The 14655-nt window shown below is 63.4% G+C and overlaps 1 protein-coding gene across 1 annotated transcript; it reads right to left on the bottom strand.

Annotated features, from left to right (window-relative positions):
• Window positions 1-11: 11 nt before the first annotated feature.
• Window positions 12-14620, bottom strand: CHLRE_02g093850v5 (uncharacterized protein). Its single transcript, XM_043059477.1, has 34 exons — window positions 14472-14620; window positions 14046-14253; window positions 13795-13854; window positions 13547-13618; window positions 13189-13390; window positions 12809-13053; window positions 12404-12663; window positions 12134-12200; window positions 11885-11977; window positions 11585-11725; window positions 11227-11364; window positions 10956-11086; window positions 10600-10756; window positions 10273-10472; window positions 9388-9481; window positions 8812-9243; window positions 8475-8660; window positions 8272-8322; window positions 7921-8096; window positions 7636-7783; window positions 7348-7431; window positions 6855-7125; window positions 6463-6681; window positions 6096-6304; window positions 5759-5920; window positions 5129-5499; window positions 3553-4753; window positions 3030-3230; window positions 2754-2842; window positions 1712-2570; window positions 1473-1583; window positions 1165-1308; window positions 889-995; window positions 12-701 (listed from the first exon to the last, which is right to left on the bottom strand). Exons 2-34 carry the CDS (start codon window positions 14139-14141, stop codon window positions 383-385), a joined length of 7296 nt encoding a protein of 2431 aa, XP_042927111.1. The 5' UTR covers window positions 14142-14253; window positions 14472-14620; the 3' UTR covers window positions 12-382.
• Window positions 14621-14655: the final 35 nt, after the last annotated feature.

The raw sequence follows: 14655 nt of genomic DNA, 5'->3' as shown, positions 1-14655 counted from the left end.
CTGAATAGGGACACGGAAACATTTTACACCGTGCGATGGTGAGGGACTCGGGACCTGCATGCCTGCATCACAGCGCGTTAGTTGCTTTACCCGCCTTGCTTCCGAGACTTGTAGCACCGCTGTCTCCTCATGCATCAAACCCAGGCTTCAGCCGCTGTGCGCGCCCGTGCAGCATCTTGAGTGCGTGCATGCATGATAGTGGATGCTTATGGCCAATCTTGAGGTCATGTCCAAAGTAACAGCTTGCCCAACCTCACCCCTCACGCCACAAACCCCCCATGCATCGTACAACAGCAAGCAGGATGTGTGCTCAACACATACATCATGTCTCTATGTCAGCGGACCTACAACACGTTGAGGCCTAATCCGCCTGCAATATGCATCAGGCAATGCCATACGCCCCTCCCGCGGCAGCAGATGGCGGCACGGACGGCTCCGCCGCAAGCGCCGCGGCTTGACTTGCTGCCGCCGCGGCAACAGTCGTCGTGCTTGGGTTAGCTGAAAGCCCCCCACCCGCCTGGGATGTGGCCTTAGCTGGGCCGCCGCTGCCACCCGCACCTCCTGCGCCACCGGCAGATACATTGGTGCTGGATGCGTTGGCTGTAGCACCTTGCGCCGCCATGAGGGCCGAGGCTGTAGCAGCCAGGGACAGCAGCGGCTGCTCGCTGCCCTGCGCCGCCAAGCTAGCCATCACCTCAGGCCTGCAGTGGAAGTGAAGAATATGGTTTCACGAGTTGAGATACGCGGTCCGGGCAGCAGTGGTCAGCACTCCCGGTCAAGGCAAGCACGTACACACTTTGGCTGCTCATATGCTGCGCACGACGCCGGCTGTGAACAGCACGCAGGACACCCATCACGCATACCGCGTGTGTCTCCCTGTGCACGCACCTGCTCCTGTACTTCTTGCGGTACAGCCACTCCGCTGCCCACCCGGCGCCCTGTGGCGTGGCGATGCGCTCTGGACTGGCAATCGGGTTCTCCTCCAGCGTCAACACCTGCAATGCATGCAATCCAGGTAGGGCAGGTGGCGGTGGCGTTGGTCGGACAGCGTGCGGCTGTGCCGTTTTGCCAGACCACGTCTGATCAACCGCACACGGCATGCTCAAGAAGGAAACGCACCGGCCCCCGCACCCATGCGACCTTTGCGCATACGTACGCACCCACCTGCAGTGCTGTCATGGTGCGTATGTCTGACGGCAGTGCCTCCAGGCGGTTGGTGTGCAGCCGTAGCACCGCCAGCGAGGGCGCCAGGCGGCGCGGCAGCCAGGGCGGGAGGTAGTGCAGGTTGTTGCGGCTCACGTCCAGCACCTGTAGCATCAAAGGTGCGTATGGGCAGATGGAAGGGTTAGACCAGATATAGGGCATGCAGCGGAAGGAAGAACGGAGGGCCAAAGAAAGGGTGAGAGCAATGAGACCCAGATAGAATAAACATGCATTCAGGCAGCACGGTAATTGCGCACATGCATGCGCACCTGCAGCCCAGCAGGTAGCCACGCGGGTATGTTGAGGAGAGACACCGATGAAAGCGACAGGACACGCAGAGACGGTAGGTGCAGAACCGCGGCCGCCTCCGTCACCACTGCCTGCACGCATTCAGGAGAGTGTAGGGCGTGCGCGTCAAGAGTGAAACAGGGAAAGCAGCACGGTGCGAATACAATAGATTCAAGCAAAGCATTGCGGCACTTGCACAGACACGGACTGGAAGGCTTACCTTGACCTGCCGCCACAGCCCCGCGCCGTTGCTGTGCCGCAGGCCCAGAGCTGAGGGCTGTGCTGACGGCGGCGCCGCAGTAAGCGTGGCGGGCACAGCGCCACCGGCACTGACGCTTGGCGACATGTCTTTCCGTGCGAGTGGCGACGGTGTGCCCCTGTCCGGTGACTGCTCAACGCTGGCCGTGACGGGCGCCTGAGCGGACCCCGCGGCGAAGGGAGTGCCCTCCGCCGCGTCAGTACCGACAGTCGCGGCAGCGGCAGCCGCGCCAGCCGGCGCCGTCTCGGCGGATCCTGTATTCGCGTGAGGAGTTGGCGTCGCTGTTGACCCCTTGTCTGGGCTGCCGCTGCCTCCAGGTGTCAGGGTCACCGCACTCGACATCTTCACTGCCAGACCCGCGCCACCGGACGTGCTGTTGTGCACCGACAGGCTGCCGCTGCCGTCGTCGCCACCCGGCCTGCCCATGGCGAGCTGCGGACACGCCACCAGCTTTGGATTGAAATCCAACACCAGCACCGCCAGTCGATCCATGGAATCCATGAACCTGGGCGGCATGGCCGTTAGGTTGTTGTAGCTGACGACAAGCTTTGTAAGGCTGCCGGACAGGCATGTGGTGGAGGGTGGCAGCGCCGCCAGGCGGTTGTGCCGTAGGTCCAACGACTGCAGGTTGGTTAGCTCCGCCAACGACCGGCCCGGTAATTCGGTTAGCTGGTTGTGGCCCAGCAGCAGGTGCTCCAGCGACGCCATGCCCCACAGGCTGGGCGGCAGGCCGGGCGGTTCCAGGCGGTTGTGGGCGATGGAGAGGCAGCGCAGGCGCGTCATGCAGCCCATGGTGGGCGGCAGCTGGGTGAGCCGATTACTGAGGGTGGCGGGCGGGGAGGTGGAAAAGCGGGCAACGGGTTACTAGGGTCTGTAGGGATACCGTTTTGAGTGTGCAAGGCGAGGTCGGCAAGGAGGGAGCGCGTGTTTCGGCAATGGGCCAGTGAAAGGGCCCGACACAGAAGATGAAAGAAGCGCCGGTTAGCTGTGTTCGCCAGCTTACTTGCTGAGGTTGAGCTCGGTGAGGCCCGGCAGCAGTGCGCCGAAGTCGGGAGGCAGGGAAGACAGGTCCGCGCAAACCAAGGTCAACGTCTGTGAAAGGAATCAGGGCAGCGTCAGGGGGCGTGAGTTCTTCGGTGTCAGCACCACCCAGCGGGAAACAAACCGCGGTGTCACATACTACCTTAAGTAGCAAGGAATGGGAATGGAGGCACCACCCACCATCCTGCACACCCAATCCCAACACAATCTCCGTCTCTCCTTTCCCTCCGCCCCGCACCTTGAGGTTCGCGGACAGCCCCGCCAGCGCCTCGCTGCCCACGTCCACCAGGTGGTTGTAGCTCAGAGCCAAGCTCTCCAGGTACAGCAGCCGCTGCAGGGGCGGCACGCGCGATAGGCCGGCGGTGGAGAAGGACACGTGCTGCAGCCCCAGGGGCAGATCCGCCGCGTACTGCTCCGCAGCGCGCTGGCTACCCAGGTCCTGTTGCAGTGGGGAGATGCGATGGGAAGGGGAGTGCAAGGCAGCAGGGAAGGGAAGTGGTGGTGAGTGTACTCGCACGCAGGGGCGGTGGTAGCGGGGGCTGGAGATACCAGCCCAAACTAAACCGAACCCAATACAAAGGGTGAGGAGACCGTGGCCTATGCTTTGGCGACGGAGTGGCACGCGACAGTAGTCCCCATTCCCGCAATGCACCGAGTTTCCAGCTTCCCAGCAAACCATCCCGCAAGCCAGTACAGGGGGCAGCAACGCCTGTTTCATATCGGGCATGGGCAACGTCATACATGGTAACATGGGCACACACCTGCCAGGTCGAGTTCTTTTTGCCCTTGCCTCCACCACTGCCGACATGCTGCCCGGCCGGCGGAGGTGACTCGAAGCGGTTATCGCCCTGGGCCGTACGCCCCCGGCTGCTCTTCGACCTGCCATACGCTGTACTGCTTGCCGTACCAACCATCCCACCGTACTGCGTCGTGGCTGCAGAGACGCCGCCACCCGAAGTTGACTCGCCGGACGCAATCCCCGCAGCCGGTCCAGCGCCTGCAGCCCAGCTGAAGCCGCCCCAGCCGGTCGCGCCGGCAGCCGCGGCGGCGCTAGGCGTGGGCACCCACTGACCCAGAGCGTTGGGCGCCGCTCGGCCGCCACCAGAGGGATACTGGTGAAGTGCAGGCGAGTCGGGAGCGGCGGGCGCTCCGTGACTGACGCTGCGGCCGATGTTGTGCCGGCCGCTGGCATCAACTGCACCGGCGGCAAAGTTGACGGTGTGGCTGGAGGCCCGACGGACCGCGCCGCTGTCACCGATGCCTGCCATGCCCTCGCTGCCGCGACGGAGGCGGTTGGTGGGGACCTTCAGATAGCCAAAGTTGCTTGCAACCAGCTTCGGAGCAGGGCAACCGCCACCGCCACCAGCCGAAGATGCGGCGGCTGCTGACGGCCCTGCTGGCGGCGTCAGGCGGCTGGCGCCGGCGCCAGGACTAGCGCCGCCGCGTGCCGCCGCTGCAGCTTCTGATGCTGGGTCCACCGCCGAGAAGGGAATGTACGGCGAGACGGGGCGCTGGGGCATGGGCGAGAGTGCCCGCCGCGGCGGCACGCCAGTCGGCAATCGATACGATGGCCCCAGGCTCGGGCACAAGCCGGCCGCCCCCATGTTGGCAGATGCGGCTGTCCAAGCATCCCGCTTACCAGGGCTGACCGCCCGCTGCACTTCTGCCGCTGCCGCCCCAGAGCCTGCATCCACAGGCGCAGGCGCGGCGGAGTGTGTGGCGGCGGCCGATGATGGAAGCTGAGGCGCGAAGCGGCTTCGGCTGGGGCTGAGATTATCACCGCGTGAGGGCGCGCTGTGGCTGTGGCTGTGAGCGCGGTCGCTGGGACTGCTTGGAAGTGGCGCAGAGCTGGGTCCAACAGCAGGCATGTGATGCTGTGTTACAACGGCGCTGTCATAGTGGTACGAGTGCTGGTGGTGGGAGCTCTGTCGTAGACTGGCAACCTCCTGCCGCAGCTGCTGCCTGTGAGCGGCGTCAACAGGACGCCCATGCATGAAGCGCGTGGGTGAGGTTGGCCACAAACAGCGTGGACAAGATTTCAACAAAGCAGTATTAAGCCGCTGCTTCCAGAGCACGAACACCGTACTAGCATTTGCCTGGACCCCGCATGCCCGCCCGTCCGCACGCACGCACACACACACTCACACACACACACACACACACACACACACACACACACACACACACACACACACACACACACATACACACACATACACACGCATACACACGCATACACACGCATACACACGCATACACACGCATACACACGCACACACACACACACACACACACACACACACACACACACACACACACACACACACAAACACGCACCTAAACATCATGGTGCTGGTGGCGGCCGAGTTGCGCTCCCGCCGCTGCGCCAGCTTCAAGCCGCTTCCCCCTGGAGAAGACGAAGTACTGGTCACACCACCTCCCGCCGCTGCGGGCCAGCCCGGTGTGGTCCCACCAGTGCTCCCGCCCTCCCAACCTGGCCCGATCGGCACGCTTCCTGGCGCCCTACGCCCGCTACCGCCCACCGCCCCGCCAGCTCCGGAACCTGGCACGGGGCTGGTGGCACCAGTGGTGCCACCGGCACCGCCGTACTGTTGCTGCAGCTGCTGCAGCTGGTGCGGTGCCGCCTGGGAGGTGCTGCTATTTGAGCGGTAGGCGCCCGGCGGCAGGCCGCCCGAGGCACGAAGAGCCTGAGCGAGGGCACACGGCACGGCAGTGGGCACGGTAGTGTGTCGTTACAGTTGTGGCACTGCTGTCAGCAGTTAAGCGCTGCTCGCTGGTGTACAGTATACAGTAGCGCAGAAGGATGTTGCCCCTGTTGAACTACCGTAAGCGCGTGAGGGAAAAGCGATGACCCGGTGGGGTCCATTACGCCCCGTCGGTTGAGGTATTTGAGTGCTGACTGCATAGATTCACACCCGTCAACAGTCCCGTCGGGCGCTAGCCTACCTGTTGGTGCTGCTGCTGCTGTTGCTGGTGCGCCAGGCCATTGGGGTGTCGCATACTGAATAGGGCGGGCGAGTTGGGCGACTGTTCGGCGCTGGTGGGGTCGCCTGGCACCAGTAGCGAGGCGGGGCGCAGCGCGTCCTGGCTGCGGCGCAATACAGCTGCCTATGATGGCAGGGGTCATCGCAGCGAAAATGGTTGCAACTGTCATTACGCTGCCCAGGGGAGGGCGCACACCACGGCAGCCCTCTCTAAACTCTTGTTCTACGCACTACCACAGCATCTAGCATGGCTTGCGCTGGCGAGAACGCGTTTCGCAAAGCCGGCGCACAGCCTCTACCTGTGACGTGATGGGGTTGGGCGTGGACAGCACGTCCTCGCCGGGGATGGTGACGGGGCCCGCCTGGGTGGCCCAGGTCGGCTCGCCGCCCAACAGCAGTGGCGGAGGCAGCAGAGGCCCACCGCCCCCTCCTGCGGCCGTGCCCGCCGTACGACGTGAGGCACCCTGGGAAGGCTGGCGCGAGACCGGCGAGGCCGCGCCATCACCACCTGCAGCACACGATGCCTTTAAGACATATCCGATGGAGCCAACTCCCTGAATAATTTCAGTGGACCTCAACACAGCTCACGAGTCTGCGATCTCAGCACAGGATTGAGCATAAATACAACAACTCATCACGCAGTACGGCACCAGCCGGTGCGCTCACCTGGCGAGGGCGCATGCAGATTGGACGCCAGCCCGGCGTGCGGTGTGCCGAGCGCGGGGTCCTGCATGGGCTCGCCGCCATCCAGGCAGGCGGCGCCGCCCCCAGGCAGGTAGTGCATGGAGCGGCTGCCGGGGCTGCGCAGACCTCTACCATTGGGGGCGCCGCCACCGCTGCCATCAGCACCAGGCCCAAAGGCTCGGCGGTGGTAGGGCCGCGTGCCTGCACCCACGCGCGCACGCCGCAATGTCAGTACGTACATAGTTACGCTACCTTTAGCATACTGCGGCCCCGTTGAAACAGCACAATTGCATGCATCCTGCGTAGCTGCGACGTCTCCTGTTACAGGCGCCAATTTCCTTATGCTTACGACGCCCCCCCGAAAAGGGGCTTACCGGGGGACACGGGCTCATCCTCATCGTCCTCCGCAAGCACCTCCGCCGCCGCCGCGCCTGCGCTGCCAGTGGGCCCCTTGGACTCCAGCTTCACGCCGCCTCCCTCCCCCACCTCGCTGGACTGCCGCCGCTCCTCCTGCTCTCGCGCCAGCCGCTGCCGCCGCTGCTCCTCCTCCTCCTGCGTAAGCAGCGGACTGGGCCGCCGCCGCGCGCGCGGGCTGCCTGGGGCCTGACCCACTGCGCCCAGCAGCTCCCCGCCGCCGCTCGCGCACTGCAGTGGACAGGCACAACGCGCACAAGGTCTACAAGGTCTACATGAAGACTGGTCCCCTTAGGCTTGGCAGCCAGCTCAGGCGGTAGCGCAGACATCCTACACGTCCTTCTTAGACGAGTGATGGTGGCAAGGAACAGGAAACAAGCATGCAAGGACTACGTGCGCTTGGGGAAAGGACTGTACAGCTGCCCCCACCGCAACCAAGACGCTTCAACGCACCTGCACGTGGTGTGTCCGAGCCAGCGCCTGTGCCACGCTGTCCGCCACCAGGATGGTGCCCTGCCAGCCGCCCTCCTCCTGGGCCTGCGGGGCGACAGTGATGTTGACATTGTGTGCCTCAGTGAGGCATCGCTGGAGGGCGCACACGCGAAGTATGCGTGTATTCATTACAATCGGGGCTGCGTTCAAATTGTGCAGTGCGGTGCATAGGTCCTCAACCCCTCAACCCCACGCACTCTCTTTTCCCTACTCCAGCCCGGCCCATGGCACCAAGGCCCGGGTACGCACCATCTTGCACAGGTGCTGTGCCGCCGCGTGCGCCTGGCCGCTGCAGCCCACAAGGAAGTGCCCACTATCGTAGGAGCTGAACAGACCACCAATGGCCACACCGGCGGCCATGGCCAGGTGAGGGATCTCGTTCTGGGCCACGATTTTCCTGCAGAGGTCAAGGCGGGTATCCCTTGACTCCCGCTTTGTACGCCGAAACCTCCAGCCTGGCAACAGCAACACTCCTCATCTGGACTCTGACTCGCCCCCCCAAAGCGCCAGCCCGCTTCGCCCCGCCTCCCGCACCTGAACTCCGCCGCCATGGTCAGCAGCGTGTCGGCCACGATGCGCACCAGCGGCCGCCGGCGCGCGGACAGGTCCAGCGGCACCACCAGGAAGTACTCGGCCGCCCGCCAGCGCACCAGCTGCAGGCCGAAGCGGTGAGCCAGGTCCGACCACTGCACCACAATGTCGTCCAGAACCTGGGGGCAGGCCGGATGGCATGTAGTATTGCAGTTCATGCACCAAGGACACACATGACAAAGCCGCGGTGCTTGCGGTGAAGGTTTGGCACGCTTGGTTGTGTCGTGGGGCGTGCCTAGGCGGTGGCATGCGCAATGTCCCCGCACGCACGCAAGCGGCACGGATCGGCCCCACCTGTGCCATGGTGTCCAGCTTCACATCCAGCTGGCCCGGTGCCAGCTCCACCTGTGTCGGCGGATTGTGGACATTCAGGGTCGATAAGGAAAGGCGTAAATTCCCACATCGACCGCTGCCACAATGTCAGACTGAATTGTAGCCTCCACTCTCGAACAACTAGTGCATGCCGTACAGGCCAAAGCACCCTGGCGGCCTCCCACCTTGATGACGGCCATGCACGCCGCCTCCAGCATGTCTGTGTAGCTGCGCTGCTGCTGCTGAGTCACCGCCGCCGCCGCGCCGCTGCCCGCTGCGCCCGGCGCTGCGGCCAGGTCGATGGATTTGGGCGCGCCGCCCGCCCCCGCGTTGGCGTTGGCAATTCGCTGCGTCTCAGCCGCTTTCATCCTCTGCGCGATGCGAAAGCATTAAGTGGGCACACCACAGAAACAGGCCATTCGTGTCCAGTCCTGGTCCTCTTGCTACTTTGCTGCCATACTTTGGTTCGGAGAGTTGGTGTGTGGCCGTCATTGAATCGCTCGTTTGCTCGCTCGCTCGCACCTGCAGGAACACAGCCATGCTGCCGCTCTCCGCCCTGGAGCCCACCAGCTCCTGCACCAGCGCTACCTTGAGACCGCTGTACAGCTTGGCAGCCGGCGCCCCCTCCAGGCCCGGCAGCGACAGTGCAGCCACCGACGGCGGCAGGTGCAGAGGCTGCTTCGGCGGCGGCGACGTCGAGCCGCGCGCCGGCATCGCCAGCCCCGGCGGCGGCGATACCTCCCGGCTGCGAGGCCGGCCACCGGCGCCCGCGTGCGGGCTTACGCTACGCCGGCCACTGGCAGCTGCAACTGCTGCGGCGGCAGCAGCGGCTGCAGCTGCAGCGGCACCCGCGTCGCCATTGGCTGCTGCCCTGGCGGCTGCTGCCGCGGCGGCTTTCGCGGCGGCACGTTGCTGGTACAAGTCGTCAGCGCTGGCGTCCAGCTCCGATGGCCGCTGTGGGCGGCCAGCAGGGAAATTTCAGGGTACCTCAGCGGTTATCTTGTGGACTGGTCACAATCCGCCCGCTTGAAGCAGTACAGCTCGTAGCACACGAGGTGCTAAACATGCATCCCATCTTCTCCCCAACTAGCCACTCACGATGCTTGACGCCAGCCATGCTCGCGGCTCGCTCAACTCGCCGCGCTTGAGCGTGTCGGGCACGTGGTCATAGCTGGCTGACAACACAGTATCCCTGCGCAGCAATCACAAATAGCTAAGGATGGGAAGTCGTATACACGCGTACAATACAATAGACGTATTAATACGCCGGATCCACCATCCCGTCAACATCCCGACCGGCGTTTTGCCACCATGACCCCTTTTTTTACTCACACGCCTGACGTAAGGATTTTGCATGACGTATTGCGACTATTTAGAGCTTAGCGATACGGTTTTGTGAAGCAAGAGATGCCCTGAGTGCGACATTTGGGCACATGTCGCTGGACATTTTGCTGCAACACGCGTGCGGACAGCCCACCAAAGATGTCACAATCGCTACAAGTACCACAAATAAGCATACGCAAGTGCTCAGGGCATGGGTAGTGTGGTGTGCACGGACACGCTCCGAGCAAACCCTGGGTGCTCGGACTGGCCAGGAGCAAACTTCCCAAACAAAACACATGATCCATGCGGATTCAAGCCCTGCCCAGTTGGCTATACAAAGCACGCATGATGCTGAGTGGTTTGAAGGTTGTAGGCGCCGAAATGGCGAACGTGGACAAAAGTTATGAGGTATAAGGGTGTTTGTGGTCGGGGTCCCCCCAGGCGTATTAATACGCTATACGCCGCCCTATACGTACAGTACGTATACCAAATGGGTCATATACGCCAAATTTCCCATCCTTACAAATAGCCCGGGCACTCGCACATATCAGCGGAATGTCACGCGCATCTAGCATACTAAGGACCAGGCCGAATGGAGCGCCACGCACCTCCACCTGCGCCCACCTTTGGAGTCATGTGCGCGCCCCCACGCCCGCGCACCTGAAAGCAGTGACCAGCCCCACCCGCTCCTCCTGTGCCAGGAGCGCGTCCGTGAACACTGCCGTGGCGCTGTGTTGCAGCCGCAGCTTGTGGAACAGCCGCAGCGTGAGCGGGTCGCAGCACATGGTGAAGCGCTGCGGGCTGACTGCCAGGCACACGCATCGGCTGGTCGCCACCACGCCCACGGTCAGCCGCTTCTCCTGTAGTGGTAAGGTGCGTGGGGTGCATGGAGACGCGGAACAATGAGGCGGCGCGGGAGGCAGTGAAGGGCAGCTGGTCCATGGAACATCATGCGAGCATGATGGTCACATGTATGGCACCACTCACTCTCAGTAGATCGTCTCCTAGGACCACACCGCTGCCGCGCCGGCCCAGCACCACACGCCGCGTGGTGCCGAAGTTGGGTAGCAGCACTGAGCCGCCACCACCGCCGCCACCACCTGCTGCGAGCGCCACGGTGCCACCGTCGTCGCCAGTGGAGGTCCTGCAGATCATGAAGCGGGAAGATCAGTCAGCACAGACAGCACGACGCATAATAGCATGTGATGGCTCGGCGTCTTCGGGTGCTGGGACTGTCCCCTCTGTAACATCCGCATTCATAATAGCAGTATGATTTTGCTCATGGCCAAATTTGCGCGCGAGCCAGGAACAATGGGCTTGACGTTCAGGTCAAGCCCGCTTACCCGGTGCGGGAGCGCATCACGCCGTCCTGCCGCGCCGTATCCCCGCCCTTTGCACCGGGTGCGCCATTGGTGCTGGCCGCTGCCGCTGCCCTGCGGTTCGACGCCGCCACGTGCGCCGCTAGTGCCTTGACCTGCAGTACAGGACGTCCTGCTTCAGCCAACTTGCACCTTTACTGTCGGACGCCGCTCGTGTAGAATGAAACCCCCTTCGCTCACATGCCCCCTGCGTCTGGTGTACAAGTTCATTTCTTGCACCACACAGCCCGCGTACCTGCGCTTGAGTAGGTTTGGTGCCGCCCAGTGCCGCCAGCGCCGCCCCAAGCACCAGCGGGTCGCTGCTGTCGGGCAGGTCCGCCACCACCTGCACCTCGCCCGACACCAGGAAGAACATGAAGCTGGTCTCGCGCCCCTGCAGGGTGGCCGTCGCGGAGGACATGAGGTGGAGCGTTTGGGGGTAGGGAAGGTTGGCATGGCGGGCACCGTGTAAGCCTAGCGGTAAGCTGCGGTTGGGATACACAGCAAGCAGCGAAGCCCACCCATCCGCCGGCAAGCGGCTGCGTTATGTAACATGTTTTTTGCACCCCTGCCAACCCCCTGCTTGCTTAACGCCAGGGCTTCCACACACCTACCTGCTGTAGCACCATGTCGCCTGGCTTGAATGTGGCCTCGTGCATGTGCCGCGACAGCCGGTACAGCTCCTTGAGGGGCGTGTGGCGCAGGAACGGCAGCCGGCAGCAGCTGTCCACCGCACGCCGCACGCTGATCTCAGACTGCAGCAGGGTTTTGCGTAGGACCATGGGCGCACGCATTCGCATCGAGCGGGCGATGGACATCTTGAAAACAGAGCGCGCATTGCACCCACGCAGGTTCATCCGACCCTCAGTACAACAGTCGTGTGCTACCGTACACACAGGCCGACATGTGCGCACCTGCATGGCCATGGCCCGGCGGTACACCTCCCGGCTGACGTACACCAGCGCCGCCAGCCCGTTCTCCGGCGTAATTGCGGCGATGGCGCGACCCTGGGGCCGAAACGCAGTAGACACGCCGAGCAGGTTGAAGGACCATGCATACAATGGTATACGGCGCCCACTGACGTTGCCTATGACCGCCCCCAACCCGACTCCTTTGTAACTAGTAATGCCTGGAAAACAACTCCACTGCCCTAGCGCGCTCACCGGCAGCTCCACGTGCATGGCGCCCACCTCCTGCACAAGGCCCGCCTCCTCGTGGCAGAACAGCTCCCTGCAGGACTTGGAAGTTCAGACGTGAGAGCTGACACATCCATCGAGTTCTTGTCATGGCCGTATGTTTCCGACTGTATCGCGCGGCCCCCACCATTAGATCGCATCCCAGCGGTCTTCTGGGATACCCCACCCGTCCCAGCCCATGCCCGGCTTCAGCTTTACTCCCAAGTGCCACATATCACCAGCGGCACCTTCGCTCACCTGCCCGAGAACGACTGCCCTGCCTTGAAAATGTGCACCTGCGTCTTCAGGTTCGCAAGCACCGGCAGCAGCTCCAACAGCGCCGCCTCTTCCGCGCCTGGGCCCGCCAGCCCCAGCTTGCCTCCCGCGCCGTGGCCGCCCGCACCGTCCTCCAGGGTGGCCGCGTGCTGCGCCGCCAGCGCTCGCATGGCCTGTGCCTTTTGCAGCTTGTTCAGGTTGTGGATGGTGTCCACGATGCAGCGCCACAGGCTCCCAGACACCTGTCCCGGGATGCGGCACGTGTCAAGGTGATGCATTCTCGCATTCCCTCTTTACAATCCTCCATCTTCACGCTGCGGCACAGACTTCAACAGCTCTCCTTGTGCTACTCGCAATCCAAGGCTCCCACCCAGCAAGCGGCCCCACCTGCTCCGCCGCCACGCCGCTGACGCCCTTGATGCCGTACATGGACATGGTGGCCTGTGCCCGCAGCCGCCGCTCCTCCGCGGCCGCCACCGCCGCCACGCTGCTGGCTAGCCCTAAGCTGCTCTCCACGCTGAGCTGCTCCGTGGGGGCTCCTGCGGCTGCCGAAGCGGCTGCGCCTACGGCTGCGTCAGCGCGCACCTCCGCCTCGCTGGGCTCCGGAGGGACAAGAGCCATCAGCTCCGCGACTGCACGTCGTTTGGCAAAAGGCGAACAGGTGTTACAAACAATAATACTCTAGCATACAGATTGAGACGGCGGCAATGCCCACATCCGATGCCTCTCTCGCCCCAGCTTCTCAGGCCCCGCCTTTAGCCCCGCACCTGCGTGGTCGCGAATGGCCGCCAGCGCTGGGTCGCCCGGGTCCCCCACCAGCGCCGTCAGCTGCCCGAACACCACACTGAACAGGCAGGAGTTGTCACTGGGCTGACGCGGCAGCTCGGTGTGGTCGGTCAGGAGGGCCAGGTGCAGGTAGGATGCCAGGAACTCGCGCACTTGCGGGTGCAGCGGCTTGTAAGCCTCGATCTAGCGGGTGGACGGCGGGTGTGATGGGTGGGTTGGGGTGGGTTGGGGTGGATATGGTGCGGGTGCGGCGGCAACAGGGCGTGTGGCGAGGCAGGCCGCGCAACCAGTGGCGTTTCTGGTACGGGTACTACACCATACACGCACAAGTACACGCACCTGCGACACCAGCGGCACCAGCTTCTGGATGTCCTCCGGGGTGCGATTCTCCGGCAGCTTGTCCAACACAGCCTGCACGTAGCGGTGGCTTGTCGTCATGCGGACTCTCGCTCTACACGAGCGCTAGGCGCGCCAGTCCTATACCGTATATTGCACTTAGTGCGCATATGTGGTGGCGACAACTGGTTTGGACCTGCCACGGCTACCATTATGCCCACCCATTTTACCCATGAATCCCTTGCACGCACCGCAACAGGGTCAATGACCTCCTCCATCTGCTTGATGGTCGTCTCAAAGCGCGCATGCTTCTGTACATGCGGGAGGCAGGGAAAGAACATGGCATACAAAGCGGATCGTGGAGGCGCTTCGGAGTGCAGTGAGGAGACCCGCACTCCTCTGCCTGTCACAGGTCCGTCACCAGCCACCATAGCAATGCCTCTTCAGCCTCTCCTTAAGCTGCGGTCCTCAGAGCCTCCGCCCCACCACTGTAAGGACTCACACGCCAGGCCAAGAAGGTCTGCTGCATGAGGCGCGACATGATGCGGGCCAGCAGGCGCCGGGCCCGATCAAAGGCGTCGCTCCCCTGGTCAAGCATCCTTCAAAGCTGCGACCGCCGGTCAAGTACAGCTGCTAGTGCTGTTAGCAGCCTGCTCTTAACTCCAAGTTGCCTTATGGCCGCCGAGGTAGGCCCCGTGCTCCCTCTCGTCCTGTGCACCAGATGGGCGTGGCGTGGCGTGGCGGCTGGACCGCATTAGGGCACGGTAAGCAGCACAGCTAGCTCTAGACAACGATCCGCTACCCTCCCAGCCTTCGCTGGGCCTTGCCGGCCCCCTTCTTCATCCTACTTCTCACGGGAACGGTGCACACGCCCCCACCCCACAGTCACGAAAGGTCTGCACGGCCTGTTCCTGCGGCACGCTCCTACCTCACAGCAGCGTTCGTTGTCTGCTTCCTCTTTTCATCTGTCGCTTTCTATATGCAAAACGCGCTGTATGGGCCCATGCAAGCGGGCCCGTTCTGCCATTGTCCCAGCGGCCAAGCGGCCTTTGCCAACTCAACTTGTGTACTGTAGTCTTAAGTCAGAGTGGAACGCAGAAGGCTTACGCGGG

Source organism: Chlamydomonas reinhardtii, chromosome 2 (genome assembly GCF_000002595.2).
Source record: "Chlamydomonas reinhardtii strain CC-503 cw92 mt+ chromosome 2, whole genome shotgun sequence".
NCBI lineage: Eukaryota > Viridiplantae > Chlorophyta > Chlorophyceae > Chlamydomonadales > Chlamydomonadaceae > Chlamydomonas > Chlamydomonas reinhardtii.
The sequence above is the reverse complement of the archived record's forward strand: the minus strand, read 5'-3'. Positions and strand labels throughout refer to the sequence as shown.

Excerpts from the sequence above, each read along its gene's own strand:
- CHLRE_02g093850v5 (XM_043059477.1), bottom strand. The coding sequence starts at position 14,141 with ATGCTTGACCAGGGGAGCGACGCCTTTGATCGGGCCCGGCGCCTGCTG. Across the intron at positions 9,482-10,272 it reads GGGCTGGTCACTGCTTTCAG|GGATACTGTGTTGTCAGCCA; the intron begins GTGCGCGGGCGT and ends ATTGCTGCGCAG. Across the intron at positions 7,126-7,347 it reads CTCGGACACACCACGTGCAG|TGCGCGAGCGGCGGCGGGGA; the intron begins GTGCGTTGAAGC and ends TGTCCACTGCAG.